At 46.0% G+C, this 18,991-nt stretch overlaps 1 protein-coding gene across 1 annotated transcript in view; it reads right to left on the bottom strand.

Moving 5' to 3' along the window:
• Nucleotides 1-5,066: 5,066 nt before the first annotated feature.
• Nucleotides 5,067-18,991, bottom strand: part of SMOC2 (SPARC related modular calcium binding 2) — a 185,061-nt gene continuing 171,136 nt past the window's right edge. Inside the window, exons 10-13 of the mRNA XM_063096809.1 lie at nucleotides 14,569-14,671; nucleotides 12,573-12,847; nucleotides 7,439-7,476; nucleotides 5,067-5,153 (exon numbers count right to left, since the gene is read on the bottom strand). Coding sequence (XP_062952879.1) covers nucleotides 5,136-5,153; nucleotides 7,439-7,476; nucleotides 12,573-12,847; nucleotides 14,569-14,671 — 434 coding nt within the window. The 3' untranslated portion in view covers nucleotides 5,067-5,135. The remainder of the gene's footprint in view (nucleotides 5,154-7,438; nucleotides 7,477-12,572; nucleotides 12,848-14,568; nucleotides 14,672-18,991) is intronic.

The following is an 18,991-nucleotide window of genomic DNA, read 5'->3' as shown; positions in this document are numbered from 1 at the left end:
TGACAGGATACAATTTATATCTCAGTATTTCATTTAATAGACACATTTTTCAGGCAAAGAGGGAGCATAAAATGTTTGGGCTGTAAGCTCTGCTTCTAGGACCTTGTGAAATACGTGTGTGTGCCGAGGAAGTGTGCCGTCCCCAGAGCTGCAGCGTTTCTAGTTTGTTCCCAATCAGGTAGTGCTAAGTGTACTGGGACTGCCAGGAAGAACTTTCCTTCATTACAGGTCAGAATCTCAGAATCGTTAGGTTCTGCTCTTATTTCATTCCTCTTTCCCACACTGGAAAGTCTTCCTGTGTGTAGTCCAGGGTCAGAAAGCCTGAAGTTGTTGTCTGAAGAAACTGCTCAGCTGCAATGTCAGAGTTTGAGGGACATCGGTCTCTTGTGAAAGTTTCACTCCAATTTACACCTGTGTGTTCTGAAAAGCCCGAACTAAGAAGTCAGGACTATTATTTCCTTCTGACATTAAAACAAACAAGAAATATCAAACTACCAAGGCAACATCCTAACCCCATCTTAAAACACATTTAAATTACTTATTTTACTTTACTCTTAGAAATTCATTTCTTTTATTATAACAGGATTCAGTAAATAATTACTTACAGAAAGATCACTTTCTTAGATGAAAAAGTTAATGTTTTGACCTATTTTAATTGATAAAACTTAGCTCTATTAACTCAGAGAATCACGGATATGTAAATTTGAACTGACACATCCTGAGCCTTGCCCCAGGGCACACTTAGGAGATCTTTAGAAGCCATAAGAGGACTCCTTCCTTCTCTACTGCAGCAGGCAGAGTCGATGAAAAGGCAACAGAAACACAGGGGCAAGGAACATAAAAATCCCATCTTTTGCAACAAAGAAACAATCTATTTACTGAGCCTGATTTCAGCTTTAAGGTAAAAGAAAATATTTATTCTGAACTTAAAAAAATGAATAACAAGATGTATAAAACCTGTTTGCTAGGGAGAACACATGAACTGAATTAACTGTTCAACTTTATCAGTACTTGGTATGCATCCAGATGTCCAGAGAATACAGGCAAAAAAGAAGGCATTAACTTTTCATAAAATATGTAAGACAGAACAAAAGTGACTGGGTGCTGAGCGTGCCGTGAGCCTGAGGGAGCTGCGGCCAGCACGGCCAGTGCCTGCAGGAGCCGCTCTCCCCCGCCTCACACAGAACGCCCGTTTTGTCCTGGGAAGCAAATGCCCACTTCAAACTCTGCAGCTGGATATGCCAAGTAGGGATGTTGGTGGACAGTGGAACTCGGGAGAATTCTACCGCGTGGGCTTGGGAAAGCTATTCAGCCTCCGCCTTTGCCCTCTGCCTGGCATCCTGTCTGTTCCAGGCGCTCTGGGCAGTGTGAGGACGAAGCCTCATCTGAAGAAGCCGAGCAGACCACGAGGGGATGGGTGCGGGGCTGCACCAGCCCACAAGCGACTGGTTTCTGCCCGTCTTCCTGTTAACGGTCGAGAATGGCTGCATGCTTAGGCTGCTGCGATCTGGTTTTCTGTTTTCTATTTCCTATAAATGAACTCAAATCCTAACAGTAGAGGAGTCAATAAAACTCCCTTATTTCCACATTTAAGGAGTTTTCTTCTGTAGGTAGTTAAGACCTGTAATTTTTTAGTCTGATATGAGGCATGTATCATTCAGGTTTCGGATTCAAGTTTCTCTATCCTTTATAAGCATTTAAGAGGTAAATTCGGCATCATTTAATACAAGACAATCCTGAAACACGAACTTGAGTTCATGATGTCATTTGTTGAATGCCTGCTTTGTGCCAGACGTGCTACATGTATGATCTCCTATTCTGTGTACAGTAACTGTGAGTGGGAGGTATTGAAAACACGTTTTTATGGATGAGAGGCTGCAACTGAGGCGGTAGGTAAGTACTAGCTGCAGGTCATGCTGTTGCTAAGTTGTGAAGCCCACATTTCCTCTTGTTTTTCACTCCATGGCCCATGCTTTTTCCACTCTGACACTGTTCACCAGCAGGCATCCCCTTTCCTAACCGTCCAGCCACTAACACAGAGCTTCATTAACAGGAGGGTCAGTACACACTTGTGTGTGGGCTGCAGTTTGAATGGCGAGACTTTGTTACCATCCATGACGTTCTGTACCCACACCCTGCCATGGCCTCCTGACATGCACTTCCCTGTCCTGTGGCTTGCGTTGAACCATGTGGTGGGCTTTGGCCAGCAGATATTACTATACAGGTCACAGGCTGAGGCTTGAAATGTGGTTGTGTGGTAGAGTGGGTTGTCTTGTGCTTCAGCCACAGCCATGCAAGAAAATGCCCCTGATGACCCACCATCACTACCATCACCATCATCACCACCCTCATTAGCATCCCCATGACCATCACCATCGTAACCATCAGAGACCCCTGAGTTTAGCTTTGTGCACCTTCTTCCTGTCTTTCTGAAGTAGCTTTGTTGTTTGCATGATTTGGTTGTCCATCTAGCATCTTATGATCATGTCAGTCATCTCTACACATAGATCCCAAAAAGCTTTCACCTTTCACGGTGATAATTAAAAATTCTGGGTGTGACATTTATGGTCATGATTTATGAGTTGGTCAGTATGCTTCTAAAAAATCTCCAGCTAGGAGATTTTTGACAGAGATGCGGGAGAGCCTTTCAAACATGAGAAGGAATGTGGGGAGAGTTCGGGGAGGGAAGCATCTATCACTAAAAACAGCCACAGTGGGTGGGTGAGGCAAACAGATTTCTGTTTTAGATTTGCAGTCTTAATGCTTCTCAGTAAGGACCATCCACACAGGCTCACTGCCTCCCCACCCCACCTCTCCCCTCTTGCTCTCTGCCTTTGTTCCAGCTCCTTCAGAGTCCTTGGACATGTCATTCTCCCCTACCTGCCCTGGAATGCAGACCAAGCTCCACGTCCTCAGGGAGCATCTCCTGATAGCTGTCTTTCTTCTAAGTTCCTTTCCTGTGTTGGGAAACTGTGTTGTCTTTACTACACAATAGATCATCATCAATGCTAAGACTGAGTTTTACAAAGATCACTCTTTTCTGAGTGGGGAGAAACTTGTGGGTGTGGGAGTGGATTTACCAGGAGTGAGTAGAGAATCCTGGAGGAAGTATGACCAGTTAATTAGCTACTGCAATAGTCCAAGTGAAACACAATGCAGCCCTAACTGAGGATGGGACAGAGGATTGGAGGTCAGAGGCTGGAGGAGATGTGTCATGCTCAGGGTTTCTAGTATGACTTAGTGAATAGCATCAGCTTTAATCAAAACAAGAACACTTTGATTTATTCCGTAGTTTCTCATAGCTTTGGAAACACGAGAAGTATCCGGCTGTGTTCAGCAACTGCTGGATCAGTACTCACTGATGAGTGACTGTTCCACATAGAAAGGGCAAACACGTCAATAGCACGTCCTTGGTGCCAGGCTCTAAGCTCTAAGCACTTTACATACAATGATTAACTCATGTGATCTTCACCCCAGGAGGTGCACACCGTCACCACCCCTGCTTTACAGAGAAGGAAACTGAAGGATAGAAGGGTTAATTAACATGCCCAAAGCCACACAGCCTTGAGGAGCAGGGCCAGGATTCAAATTCATTCTGGCCCAGAGTTCTTGCTTTTACCTCCCTGGTAGACAACTTTAAAATTAAGGAATTATAATACTCTATATTAGCTGGAAAGAAAGGACTAAATACAGTTTTGATAGCATATTTTATTTTAATCTAAGAAAAATGATTAAATTCAAAGTTGAGAAATATAAAAGACTACCCATAACATTTAGGACCATACCTGTTTCACAAACAATGTTGACACACCCTTGAGCTGGTTTTGTGGATCCAAAGGCTCGGTTTTCATTTTTGCACAGTTTAAATAAGCAAAAAGCCTCCAAAAGTATCTTCATGCATGCCCACAGACATCATTTTACATAACAAGTGTTGGGGGACTTGGGGCCATGAAAATTTTCCAACCAAAACTCTGAGCTGAGCTAGTATCCCCACTTCCTCACCCAGCTCTCAGGCGACCTCCAGACAGTGCCACAGAGCCCGGGTCTGGGCTGACCTACAGCAGCTGGTTCTGCCGCTCACTCATGCTGTGTGCTTTCTGTTCCTGACCCTCCTCTCACGGGGTCCACTCAGGACACTTCCCATTGGCAGCTTCTTACACCCTAGAGCCACTCAGAATGCGGGAACCTCTGCCAAGACTGACGCCCAGGGCACGGCGGAGCCTGCCTGTGCCTTCTTTAAGGAGACTGCTCATTTGTTCAGGTGATAATCTACCTTCCAGTGGGCTCCGGCGTGATCCGTGGTAGGATGGGTAAGGGCCACGAGTAAGAGAAAAGCAGGCAGACAAGCGTGTTAGAAGGCTTGCTCACGCATGGACTAGAATTGCTTTTCTCAACAATGTGGCCCTTCTAGGCTCCCCCCACAGCAAGAACAACTCTCTCCCGATGTAATGGCATGTTTAATCCCAGCCCAAGGCGTAACTCAAACAGAAGCTTGAGACGGAAAAGCAAAGATAGTTTGAACCAAACCATCACACCAAAGATAGCCTGAAAATATTCTTTCTTATCTGGCACTACTATAGTTATTGGATTGCTTTAGTGGTTGCATAACTCATTGTGGGAGCAAAATCTCCAGAAAGCAAAACAAAACTAAAACAAAATCCCAAGAAACAAACCAACCCATGCACGTTAACTGCAAGCCTGGGTCGGCAGTACATGACAAAGTTGTGTGGAAACATGAAGCTTCCAACACGCTTCAACGACGCTGTGCACACATGGACTACAAGGTGCTGCACTGGTCAGGGGTAGGGCAGAGGACTGCAGCCAGCATGCCTCACACGAGGTTTCTACTGTCAACGTGTGTAGGACAAAGAAATTAAGCTTAAATGCACTCAAAACACATCTTCACCAAGTACCGATTTCAAAGGTCAAAGGAGGACACATACATTGTATGTGATTAATTTTCTGCCAGCTTTTCATTTTCACAGATTAGAACAGTCTGTTTAAATATCTCATTTCTACAAAGTGAATTTACATGTAAAGTACAAAGTGCAAATACTATGTGTTTTCGTCTTTTTAGTTGCTCTTTGGTGAGGAATGTCCCACGTGTCCAGGGACTGCCTCGGGGGTGGGAGAATTCAGCCCTGCTTCCTCAGCTGCAACAAAGACAGAAAAAGACATCATGTTAGGAAGTCTGCACCACCCTCTGTGAAGACCAAGGCTTGCCTTCTAGGAATTAAATAGGCCTATCTGGTAAAAAAAAAAAAAAAAAAAAAAGGCAAAAAGCAATATTTTAAAATAGACATGAAAATAAAGAGTGCTGAGCTGATTATTTTAGTTGTAAGAATTAATGAAAAACAATGAAAGCATTCTGGATTTCTGGATACCGGTAACTTCTAAACACTTTTCTCCCTCAAAAGGATGAGAAATATCATGAAAAATTATCTCAGTTGAGAAAATCAGAATTTACTTCAAATATTGAAATTGAACTAAATACAATTTGAATGTTCTACAGAATCTCTGATCATCTTGGGTTCGTCATACAAAAATAATTACAGTAATATAATTTATGGTTCAAACTTGATAAAAGCATAGTTGATTTTTAAATTTTCCTTTTCATCTTTTCCATTCACTATTTTACCCAAGAAGAAATGCACCTTGAAAAGTGTGCTCACTGTACTGCCACGATTCATCACGCCTGACTTTCAATTCAAAGTAATTTAAAATAAAAAGGAAGAGCAATATACAATCCCTTAGACTTATTTTTCCAAGTGTACCAATTTCTGCAAATATAAGTTGATCCATGTTTCTGTTTCGTTCTTCCAAATAGTTAAACTTCAAAGTTTAGAAGGTTTCTGGGTTGGCTTTTACTCCCTTTGATAAAGATCTAAGGAGATAGTGAGAAAAAAAGAATACATCTCCTATGCTACGCTAATGAGAACCTCTGTTGTCACTATTTATGGATAAGATAATCCATCGAAATATTTCACTGGTTCCTGAAGATCGTCTGAGCTGTCAGAGGAGACAGGCTAACATTTGACCCAATGTCAACTGCAGCTTGATTCCGATCGTGATGGAAACTGGAGAGACCAAAAATCCAGCTCACTCTGTGACTCAGTACTACCTTCGTGCATCCTCCTGTCACCCTTCATTTAATATTTGTTGTCTGTGGTTATTCATGTGGTGAAAGACTTCAGTGGATGGCACTATTTTATTCTTCAAAGAAATATCTATGGCCTTCAGTTATGGTGCCATATGCAAGCCACGGCCAGCTTGCCCATGAGGACTTCATCCCAGGATCAGAGTTTGCAGTAACAGCCGTTGAGACAATGGCATGAAAGTCAGTATATCCATCCAGGCACTATAAAAAGTGCAAGGAAAACTGCTCTAATTTCTTTTTCTGGGGAAAAGCTGAAGACTCAGTCTTGTGTTTTGAATTGAGTTTATTTAAGATAGCATGGTGCACATGTGTGCCCGTAATTGCTGTTATCTAATGAGAACAACCCAGCGGAAGTTTTTGGAGCTCAGCTAGGGTAATTGCTTTCAGACCAGCTCCATTTTAAAGTGTGAGTGATTTGTGGTGGGATTTAAAAAGTTAAAACCATAAACATTTGCTAAACAAAGTAAAATACATCACACCTCTTTGCTAACGAAATGGTTTTAAATTACCTCCAACGTGTGTGTTGGGGGTCTCCACTCAAAACCCACAACAAACACGGGCTTGCCTTCAGAAACTCCAATCTGCCATCCAACAGGTGCAGACAAAATAAATAACAAATTGACTCGTGGCAGTACGGAGAGAAGGATTTTGCCCTGGCCTGGAGGGAGGGAGGAATGAATCTACCCGTGCTTATCTTCTGGAACATATTCTCCACTTTTGATAAGTTATGGCATGGGTTGCTGGAGAGAGAGACCACAATTGTAGCTTTTAATTGCACATATAGACATACAGGTTCAGAAACACAAAAAATGTGTTTAGAAACACACACAGCAGGAAATTGAAAATCCCTTTTGGAACCAAACACTTATCTCATGAGGATCCCTAGATAAAAAGAGTGTCCACATGTATACCAGAGTGTCTCCTGCTCCTGCCACTCCTTAAAAAAATGTAAGAAATAATTACAAAGACCCAGACGACAGTTTTAAAAAACAACCATTTCCACAAAACAAGGGGACTGAACATTTTTTTAAAAAATTGAAATTTCAAATAATAAAAAATGTTAGGGCAAAATCATCAGTTACGGATTCAAGTCGATGATTTTTAGATAGAATTTTGCAAGACTGTTTTAGTTCCCACAGGGGCTTACACGTTACAGTCTGTTTTTACTGGATTGTTTCTTTTCTTGGAACTTAGTGTCCATTGCAAATCTACACAACTCTGAATTTTTATTTCCTATAATTAAACCAGCAAATTATGAAGGCAAAATGTCGACATACCCACCTGTCTGTTAGAAGTGCTTTCAGCATTACCTCTAGGGGCTAGCAGGAGGAGGAAAAAAGATATAATTAAAAATTAAATACTCTTCATTTAGCAAAAGCTTCCATATAATTTCGGAAGGGATCCATATCACTTTAGGAGGTGTCAACAACTGACAAACTTGTTTACATGAGAAAAAATATTCAGCCATTGAGCACAGATTATGAGTAATGGATAATAAAAGTCACTTAAGTATTTCTTAAGAATACAAATGTGCTGTAGCCAAACATTCGAAGAATGTTTCATTTTACCCCACATTCCAAAGGTAAGTCCACTAGCCATGCAGAGCTTTCTTACAGGTGTTTCCCAAACTTTCCCCGGAGGAGAGTGGATTCCCTCCCCTGGGGTCCTGGGAATGAAGCCCTAAGCAATGCACCAACATGAGTTCTTTGAAGTCTTTTGGTTTTATATTAAAATCATGAAAAAATAACATGTTTGGCTTAAAATAATTTTCCCCAAACCTCTAAGTCCAATTGAACCTGGAGGGAGACACGGTTTGCTGTGTGGCTCCCCTGCGCAGCGAGAGATGGAGCATCCTGCAGTCCTGCATCTCCACGCAAACCCCCTCCCTGAGGTCACTCACGCCCTCCACGTTCCTGCCCCCACTCCCACCTGCCAGCCCCAGTCCCCCTCCTCTTCGCTGTCTTCCTGGCAAGTCCCTGCCAGCTCCCTGACCTTGCCAGTCACCATCCCCAGCCTCTCTTTTCTGTCCCGCCCACTCACTGGTGGTCTCAGCTGGGCTTGTGGAAAACTAATATCGATCCCCTGATGATTCCCACGTGCTCACACGGCCAGACCCTCAGGTTTAGTACTCTTTTCTCAATCCAGACTCTTAGCTCCAACTTCATTGTCTCCACTTGGCTTTTTAACAGGCAACTCGAAGGAAGCAGGGCCAGGCTGGACATTTTTTCTTCTCTCCGAAGCCCCTTCCTCCAGTCTTCCATTCCCAGGACATGGTGACCCATTCCTGAGCTGCTGTCTCCTCCCTTCTCTCTCACTCGCCATCGCACATGTCAGCAGGTCCTCGTGGCTTTACCTTCAAAATCTGCCCAGAGTCTGGACACTCCCTGGCACACTGTGGCTCCACCCTGGCCCAAACTGTCGGCCTTGCTCCCGTGGACCCCTGCTGACCCCTCTGCACTTGCCGGGCTGCAGCCCTTCCCGTCTGGGGTCTACACGGGCACGGCAAACAGGGGTCAGAACAGGTCCTTCCTATCACGCCTCCCGATGCCACACCCGCTGTGCCCGCAGGCTGTGTCCAGGCCACATCGCCGCTGGCTCCTGTGTGCCTGGTGGAGAGGCCTTCCCACCTCGTCCCTCCGTCTGAAGTCCCATCCTGTTCCCTCCCTCTCTCCTTGGCTGGCATCCCGTCATACTATGGACTTTTCTTCATCTATGTCTTGCTTCTTTACCAAAGTGTAAGCCCTAGAAGGACATGGATTTTGTCTGTTTTATTTACTGTTCTTCTCTCAAATGAAACAGATGGAAGGCAGCTTTCTTCATCCCAGAGGCACTGATTAATTGTTGACTTTTTATTCACTCGATAAAAATCACCGAGTAAAGAGCAAAATTATTCCGCTTTCAACTCTGTCTTCTCTTCTAAGGCAAATGGAAATACTATGTGAAAAGGGAAAACAAATGTATAAATAAATGCAAAAATATTAACTAAACAGTAGCTAAATCTATCATTTTTTTCAGTTGTGGGTTTTAATGATCTAAGTATCAGGATAATTGTTGGTACTCTTCCACTTTGTTTTGCCTAAAATGACTACTTTAGAGAAAAAAATAGGCTTTTTGGCCAACAATTCAAGTTAAAAAAATATTACAGCAATGCTTTGAATCTATTCTAAGCCAATTTAGCTATTGGACAATTGGAAGATTTTTTGCTGGTTTGTTTTATGATAAATATCAATCTTCCTGGTAATTAGAGGTAGCTGTAGATTAAAGGTAAGTTACAGTAAGAAAAACTTAATATTCTTAAGTGTAAGAAAAAAACAGCTTGCCATATGAATGAAAAGAATATAAATTTCATTAATGACACCTGATGGAATATTTCATCCAAGATACACTAGGAAAAACCATTGCTTAAAATGCATGAAGGGCAGGAAGATAATCAAGTACTAATTAATTAGTTTTACTGGAACAGCATGTAACTTATTAAAATAAACATACAGCAACACCACATCACTAAGGACAGGTTTCAGGGAGCCTGCAGCAGAGAAGAGGAGAGACGTGCACTTCACGACTGCCTCACGGAACACGCAGGTGCAGTGGGCACAGTTACATCCTCTGGCGTCAAGTGACACCAATTGTGTCTGGCTGACCTGGCAATCACAATTCGGCTATAAGTCAACATGCCTGAAGGAAATGTAGTTGGCACAACAATTTGGTCGAAAAAGATCATTTGATCAAAGAGAAATATTTCAAGAAAACCATCCTGACTGCTGCGGAGTCCATCCTGAAACTATTTGAGGGGATCCAAACTTTTTCAAAATACTGTCACAGCCCTGGGGCAGGTTAGTCTAAAAGCTACCAACTGCTGGAACTCATCCATCCCTCCTCCCCTGCAAAGCATCTATGTGTACCTCAGTTGAGTTTAAGAAATGTGCGGACAGGATTCTGCCCTAGCAAGGCACGTCTGCTGTCTGACCCTCAGGCACAAGGCTGAGCAGGGCCCATGTGCTGAGGGCTCTGATTCTATACTTAATTTGCCCACTATTAACCATAAGAATTAGCCTTTTACAGAAACTCAGAGACTGGTTTCTAATGGTAATGGAGAAAGAGCCACGTGTGGCCCTGGCTGATGGTGCAGGGAGGCATCTGTGCCCTCGGGCAACGGAGAGCCACGAGCAGCTCCCTCAAGGAATCCCCGTGGAACTCAGAGCCAGGGAGTGGGGATGCGACAGGGCTCCCCTGGCCCCAGCTGCAGATCCTGCTGTCCCCTGCTCTCCATCCCTCTCGTGGGATCCCTGGGGCTGACCCTCCTGGGGGGGTATGTGTCTAAACTAGCAACAGGTCGCTAGTCTCCTACGACCCTAGGCAGGATCTAAAATAAGACAAAAGGCAAGGGACAGAGCGAGGACCAGTCTGCCGTGGCTTACGTGTGACGCCACAGTTCACATGTTGGAAACTTGGTCTCCAGTGTGGAGTGTTGGCAGGTGGGACCATTAAGAGGTGTTTAGGTCGTGAGGTCTCTGCTCTCAACAATGAATCAATGCCACTGTCACAGGGCAGGAGTGGGTTTCTCATAAAAGGACGAGTCCTCCCCACCCCCTGCCTTTGCCCTTTCGCCATGGATGTCATCTGCCATGGGATGATGGACGCAGTCAGAAGGCCCTTGCCACACGCAGCCTCTCACTGGGACTCTGCATTCTCCAGAACCCCTGGTCTGTGGCATTCTGATACAGCAGCACAAGACGGACTAAGACACAGTCCTAGGCCAGGAAGTCACAGGCAGAGTCAGGAGGCAGCAAGAACAGTGCCAGGAAAGCTGCACCGAGCAGAGTCCAAGCACACAGGGGCAAGGCACGGGGAGGGGCCATGTAGGCAGCTGCCGCACAGCACACTGGGTTTTCATCCACCTGCCCAGAGCGTTGCAGGTGCATCTGCTGTGGTGGAGGAGACCCAGCGGGATGTGCAGCCGGGACAGGGACCGGCTTCCTAACTGCGTTACTCCTCGTTGTGTGGCAGCTGTGGGAGGAAGAATGGTATCCACGTGCTGGCGACCAAATGCACTGAGCACCCCTGTGTACAAGTGACAGCAAGGGTGAGTCTGTCCCCCCCAGGATGGCTGGGAGCGTGAAATGCCACGATGCGGGATTGGGTGGTGAGCCCGTGCGGCCCCTGTTCCCTAGCATTGAGTCGGAATTCCCAGCTTCCATGCTGTGCAGATGCACTAGCCCGGCACGATTTCTTGTCCTGTCGGTCTGTGAAAGGCCAGTTCCTCTCACACTTGCTAAAGAGTCCTCCATAGAGACAGAAAGTCTGAAATAACTACGGGATTTCCCAACCTGACCCCTATCAGCTAGCCCAAGGGCCAGGCCACAAACAGAGCGCGAGCATCCTGCAGATGTGGCACAGCCTCACTCTCGGCCTCTCCGTCTTCGGCAAAGACATTGTGAGGGCCACAGGAAGTGCAGGGGCCCTATGCAGAGAGCTCCGACACAACGCTTACCATAAATGGACTGCTCTCTAGAAATTAGCACGAAGCTCCTCACAACCAACAGATGATGATTGTGACAAGTACTGGGGACACAGAACAAAATGCGCTAGACAACAACCATGGCCTTCCAGAGCCCACCCACAGTCTAGGTCAGTTCAAAGGAACTGAGCTTCAAATACAATAGGGTCGTAAGGAAGGCACCGTATGAGTGCTCCAGAATACACTCTGCAACCCAAATGTTTTCCTTCCCAAATGTTACCGAAGTTGGGAATAGAAGAAGAGAATCACAAAATGCCACCGAGGACCCGTCAACTCTGCCCAGCACGCTCACTGTGCCAACGAGGAAACCAAAGACCCCGAGTGGAGTGGCGGGCCCAGCACACGCAGGTGGCCAGCTCAGCTGTCTCGGCCCTGCGGCTCCTGACTCTCAGACCTGGATTTTCTCATGTGTTGCCTGCTGAGAACACTTGACTCAGGCTGCTGTAGGGTTCTCTCTCCTCCTGGAATGCTTGGTTAGCTAAGCCAGGCCCACATCAAAAGATAAATTCAATTGCTAAAAAAGCTAAAACCATCAGAATAACTGGTCTGGATAGTAGCAATTATTTCACTGCTGATAAACGGACTTGAACATTGGGTTGGAGTCTGTGTAGAGGGCTGGCACACGATTTCCCATGTTCCCAGATTTTCCCAACATACGTGTTTGGGAAGTCGCCCGGCGTGATTTGAATAGCACAAGACGCCTTCAGAGCAGCCCCCAGCTCATGCCCTCTAACCTGCGTCCTCCTGACCAGGTGGCATGTGACTGATGGTCTGTTATTTCCACACACAGATGGCCTGCAGTCAAATGGCGTATTTTATGTTTGCTGCACCTCAGACCATGAGAACACCTTATAACATTTAGGAAATGCGCAGCAAAGCCCCTAGGAAGGTTCTTACTGTGGCGCTTCTTGGTGTCGGCTCTGCCCTCTTCCCTGGTGGCTCCCAGGCAGCCCGTGAGCTCTTGCACCGATATGGACCTGTCGTTGTTCACGTCGCAGTACTCAACAAACCTCTTCACACACTTTTTGGGTTTTGACTTTTTCCGAAGGAATCTCTTGAAGGGTTTGATTTCCTTCTTGCCGATGTCCCCACTGGAGTTTTTATCGAGGAGTTTGAAATACCAGTGCACCACTCTCTCCTCCAGGGTGTGGCTGGGATCTGGTTCTGAGAGCCTGGAAGGGATACAACCTGGTCAGGACAACCGCACACCTGCCACGGCCTTTCCACCGAACACCTGCTTGTCACTGCTACGGTCCTGGTGTCTCAGCCTGTGTGCATGTGCCATTACATGTAACAGTTTTTAGAAGTAACTTATAAAAAATGATTTAGCAAACAATTTTCAAATTTGTCCTTCTGGACAAAAGCCCCATGTCCTGGGATCTTTGCTCTGCTGAGGGGGCAGGTCGGCTTAGACCTGGCTTCCAGCTGTGATGCACTGGAGCCCTTTACACGTGACCACTTACAAATCATTTCGGTCACAGGCATACCGAAAAATGCAAATAAAAATATTTTGAAAAGTTGTAACTAGACATTTTCCCTTAAATTAAAAAAAGATTGATATTTTAAGAAATAAACAAGTAAAAACTCTTCTAGAGGACTGGCTATGCATGAGACCTTTGAAATCATACCAAATGGTAAAAGGTACCTTCTCACCAAGAAGATGAGGGCCTGAGCACACTTGGGCATTGCTGCGCTCGACATTCTACGGGTCTGGGTGAGTTTGCACTCCCGAGAGACGCCAGTAGTCCACAGGGATTAGGGATTAGGGCACTCTGACACTATCGATTATTTTTCAGACTTTCAAAGGAGATTCTGAGATAGCAATTCATTTACTGCTTTCAGTTTTAGTTTTCAGATAAAAGCAATCTTTCCAAGAATATAAGATAAATTTGAAATTTAGGTGATGTTTTGCTTTATTTAATTTAACTTACTAGCTAACTGTGACATTTACCATTAGCATTAGTGCTTCCCCCCCTTGAGTCTTCACTAGCAGAGAGACAGCAAGGTGAGACCCTTTAGCTACAGAGACCAAGCGGCTTTGATGATCTGAAATAGATGGGTAATCAGGGGCTGGGGGCAGGAGGGGAGGAAGACCAATCTCTAAGGAAATAAAAAGATCAAAGTCTCCAGCAGAAAAATGCCTTTAAAGTGAACATAAACCATTGCTAGTTTTCAGGAGGACTATCCGGCTCTTGAAATGCCATAGCAGTAAAACCCTGGGGAGCTCCCACCACCCTGAGGTACGTGAGGCAGGTGCAAGGCTCTGGGAATTTGTGTGAGTCTGCTGTGGACACGGAGCTCAGGTCTTGGGCCCAGAAGTGCAGGGATGTCCCCCACGGACCCACAGAGAGCATTTCTAGGGTTTGAGAAGTCACACGTTGAACAGTGCGAATGCAATAGATGGCACTGAACTGTACACATGAAATCGGTTACGATGGTGAAATTCTCATGCTACACATTTTACCACAACAAATAAATCACCTGCTGAGAACTTTACATGGGACGTTTTCATTCAGAGTATTTAAAATCCAATCCATGACTCTAAAATGCAGCTCCAAAGCACAAAGCTTCCGAAGCAGGTGCACCCTGTTCCTTTCCGCTCCTCTGCCCTCCCTGTCCCATCCATCCCCCCACCACGAGGGCCAGCACAAGGGCCACCACCATGGAACCACCTGTGACAACATCTTGAGCAGGTTGGTCCTGTTATGAGAAGAGTCTGCTAAGCACTTGCATGTTTTTGGAGAGAGCTCCTTTCTTTTGGGCCCTACTGTGTCCACACAAGTGAATCAGTTCTCAAATATCTAATGATTACACTGACTTTGAGCTCTCCAGATCTCCTCGAATTCCTGGGACCTTCTGCCAACTCACAGCTCCACGATGAAACACAGCTCACCTGCCAGAGGAGGAGGAAGGGTCAGAGACAGCGTGGACCATGTCCGTGGACAGCGCGTCCAGGACGCTTGTGAGGAACTCGTGTTTTTTGGCACCAGGACAACCTGGAAAAAAATGGACATTTTTTCATGGTTCACAGAACTCACAAAGCATAACAGATTTCTTTCTATAATGGAGAGAAATGTTGTTTTAGTATTTGGACATCGGTGTCTTGGGCTCCCTTGATATTAACGCTCGTTTGACTCGTGCAAGCGCACCACGACACAGACACTGAACGCGGGGCTGGAGAAACCTGGAGACCTTCACACGCACCAAAGCAAGAAGGGACGCAAAGCCTGCTGATGCCACCTAAAGTTCACTGCGGGCTGCAGTGTCGGGCGGCACTGCTTCGCTTCTCCTGGTCTGTTCAGATGTAACCAGCCAAGGGGGAGGTGACAGATTTAGCTCTTCTCCGTTTACATGTAGTTAAGCAAAGGTTTTTTCTAAAGAAGCCCTCAGGAGAGTTTGGCAGAGAGAAGAGGAAGATGCTGAGAGGAAAACAGAGGGAGAGAGAGGACGAGAGGACCCCCTGCCCGTGCCCCTCCTCGGATGAGGACGCGCCACAAACACACTTCTAAACCCGAGACCCCCTTCAGCGCGAGAGCGCTGCCCTGGCCCGTCCCCTCCACAGCGAGAAGGCAGTGACACCGCACGTTCAGTGAAAAGCTGACTTGAGCTAAACTTCGGTGAATTTTTTAATGAGGAAAGTTTTAGAAGGCCCCTCTAATGGTCCTCGAAATCTCTGGAGTCTACTCAGCAAGCTGAAGACAAGAAAGTCTCAAAGCCCACGGCAGAAGACGTGCCGAGCTGAGAGGAAGGGCCATTTCATGACCCTCTGCAACAGCCCCCACAAGCAAGGTTTGTCCAGAATTAGAAAGCACGCTCTCGGGAAATTATCAGTAGATGCCTCCTCCGCTTTGAGGTGAAGAAAAGCAGCATTAGACCTGTCCTTTCTGGACTCTGGGGTACAGGGATGTTGGCGTGGATCCCACGGTGGTCACGTGTTATGACAGCTAAGTCATTCGTAGAGTGACATGCTTATATGGCTAAAGACACTCTGGTTTTCATCAATTTCCTTTTGACACTTGAGGTTTTATTATTATTCCTCAAGTGACACATGTGAGTTGTCTCTAGCAGGGACCCATTCATGCCCGTTGCCACTTCATTAAACACACACATCAGAAGACAGATGTGCAGTTTGAGAGTGAAAACCGGGCTGTGATCCCCCCTGCACACAGCTGACAAAGTACATTATAATCTATAAAAAAAAACCCACAACCATGGGGAGAATGTTGTTTTTCCAAAAAAATAACAGCAATTTATCTCATCAGCTTTTCCCATGGAAAGAAACAGAAGGTGTGAGGCTACGACACCACGGTGCTCAGGCCGCCGTGGAGCCACCTGGTCCTCTCTGCCCTCGACTTTGGGAGATGACATCCCCTTGGTCAGGATAGGGCCAACCTTCCATGCAGTAGGACTAACCGCTAAGAGAAATAGGAAAGTATGACAAGCGGGTCTGACCCAGGAGGACGACAGGCAGGTGCCACGCGGCAGGCACGGCCAAGAGATAGGCAGAACCTCGGGGGTGGCCTGCGGAGGCTGCGCCGCGTGGATCCCCAAACCCACCATCAGCCACAAGAGACTCGGAGAGCAATATGGTGTCAATGATGAGAATCGCAATTATCTGCAAAAAGCCTTAGCATCTTAGATAATCCTTAGTATCGAACAGCTTTGAGGAAGAAGTATGCTTATGCTGTGTGTGGTGGTTATAACTTTAATGGGGATATACCCAGGATTTTTGTGTTTTGGGAGCTGTTAGATTAACCATGTCCCCCAAATGAGATAAAGCAACAAAATATTTTTAATTAGAAAATGACATATATTCACTATGAGACACAAGAATAATGTATATAAAAGCTTTAGGACTCTAATGCAAAGAGGAAAATTTAATGTCAAAATGTGATCTACCTCTAAAACAAGAACTACTAAATAAATTCTGCTCATGTATTTTTTTTCTTTTTTGTGGTATAAATCACACGCTGTGAAGTGCACAGATCCTGTTAAGGATCGTATTTCTCAGTTGAGAGATACTTCAGTCCAAAAAGAGAGGACTTTTTATTTTCGTTTACAAAGACATGGAACTTCCTTTTGAGTACAGAAAAAGAAAAAATGACCCAGACCCCGAAGACAAAGCTGGCACATTTCCACAACTAACTTGCCAGGTGACTCTGTCTCACACTTTGTAGATACGTCAATTTTGGTTTGCATAATCAGAGATCACACACAAGAAGTCCACTTGCCACTGAGAAATTCTGGCCCATTTGCTCAGAACTACTCCTGAGGACCTGGGGAAGGTGCTGGACCCAGAGGTGAGCCAGAGAGAGGCCGTGTTCACGGGGTCAAAGTCTACACGTCTTGACGTCCCGGGATGTGTGACAGCGTGGTAGAGACAGTGACCTGCCTTAGACTCTGAGAAGCATGGCTGTTACAGTCCCACGGATAAATGCTAAGAAAACGGAACGGTCATCCCCAAATCAGTGAGAGTGACTGGGGAGGGGGTCACGACTGGGATGGGGTGGCCCCGTGTCCCTCAAGTCAAGAGCGGGAACAGAAGGCTCTGTTCTCCATGTCAGCTGGACCTGAGAGTGGCAGCGTTGAGCAGGGACTCAGAGAGAGGGGGCTGGAGCTCTGCCTACGTCCCCCACCCTAGTTCACATCACAGTATTCAGTGAGTTCTTTTGCGAGGACTTGCTCCCTAACGGGAACATGCGGACTCTTGTCACTCAGCCCAGAACCTGCTCTCATGCTTGTGACTGCCAACTATGGTGACTGCAGTTTAAAGCTATTTCTGAGGAATAAAAGGCAATAAATTAGAAGAAACCAGAAAAAAAAAACCTGAAAGAATTCATGATATTAAGGGAATTTTTACTCTATGAGAAACAACAGAAATATCATTAAATGAAAACTGTATCACAATGAAACACGCCAGTTCTTGCAAATGTACAGAAGAAATAACACGACTTGGGGTAAAAGGGAGACCTCCCCCCAAACAGCCAGCTCCTTCCCCGTCACTAAGAACAGGGAAACACTTGCTTCTGCCCAGCAGCTCTGTCAGGCACAGTGACCGTGGCAGAGAGAGCTTTGTCCTCTGAGGGGTGTCGGCTCCTGTGCCTGCAGACCTCATGGTAATTCCTCAGACTGATGTCGTGGACATCAAACTGTTATTTGCCCTGGGTTTTTTTGCAGTGTGTGACTCACTCTCCGGAACTGCCCACTGAGGATGAAACACATAAGCTGTGACCAGCACCTGGTTCCTTGTTTCCGCGTTTGGGCCACACCGTGGAGCCCGGCAGCCATCGGAACTGCGGCACTGAAGGCCGACTGGTGAGCGCAGAAGCCGCTGTGCACTTAAGGACACGTCCACCCACAAGCATGTTCTCCAACTGAACGCAGAGCAGAGCTCGGAAGTCGCAGGTCAACATGAGCGTGACGCGATGACAGCCCCCACCTCTCAAGTCCTCATGTGGGTTGGAAGAACAAGACCTCCCTCAGGATGCGCTCCATGTGGGAAAACTGTCCTAGTGCCCCGGCTGGACAGAGAGATGGCGAGCCCAGTAAAGAAGCATCCGCAGGGAAAGAAAACCAGATGGTCTTTCTCACAGCTAGGAAAGGAACCATCGCACCAATTTATTTACAAATCTTTGGCAAAATAAAGGAGTGGAGAGCTCGGCTTGCAGACGCTCATTTTCCCCATCGATCTGCAGAATCCCAGGAAAGCACCTGACGTCCTGTCAGAGTCCTGTGAAAACACTTGGGTCTAGCCCTGGTTTTCACCCCTGGGAGCAGGCTGCGCTATGCGTGATCCTTTCCCTGCCACAGCTGTGCACCGGGTGATGGCTGAGCTGGCTGCCCCCCGAGATGCCCGCCTCCTGCTTGTCACCATGAACCAGGGAATTCTGGGGAGTGTCGTTTACATTTTGAAGCTTTAAAAAATTATTTGACTTTTTTATCTTTTAAAATGAATGAGTTCAGCATGGTACTGGCATAAAAACAGACACACCAATCAAAGGAATAGAATAGGAAATCCAGAAATCAACCCAGACACCTACAGCCATCTGATCTTTGACAAAGGCACCAAGACTATACACTGGGGAAGAGACTGCCTCTTCAGCAAATGGTGCTGGGAGAACTGGATATCAATATGCAGGAGAATGAAACTAGACCCATACCTCTCACCATACACTAACGTCAACTCAAAATGGATTGAAGAATTAAATATACACCCTGAAACAACAAAACTTCTTAAAGAAAATATAGGAGAAACACTTCGGGAAGTAGGACTGGACACGGACTTCATGAATACGACCCCAAAAGCACGGGCAACC

This window comes from Cynocephalus volans, chromosome 5, assembly GCF_027409185.1.
Source record: "Cynocephalus volans isolate mCynVol1 chromosome 5, mCynVol1.pri, whole genome shotgun sequence".
NCBI lineage: Eukaryota > Metazoa > Chordata > Mammalia > Dermoptera > Cynocephalidae > Cynocephalus > Cynocephalus volans.
This window is presented reverse-complemented; position numbering and strand designations above follow the sequence as displayed.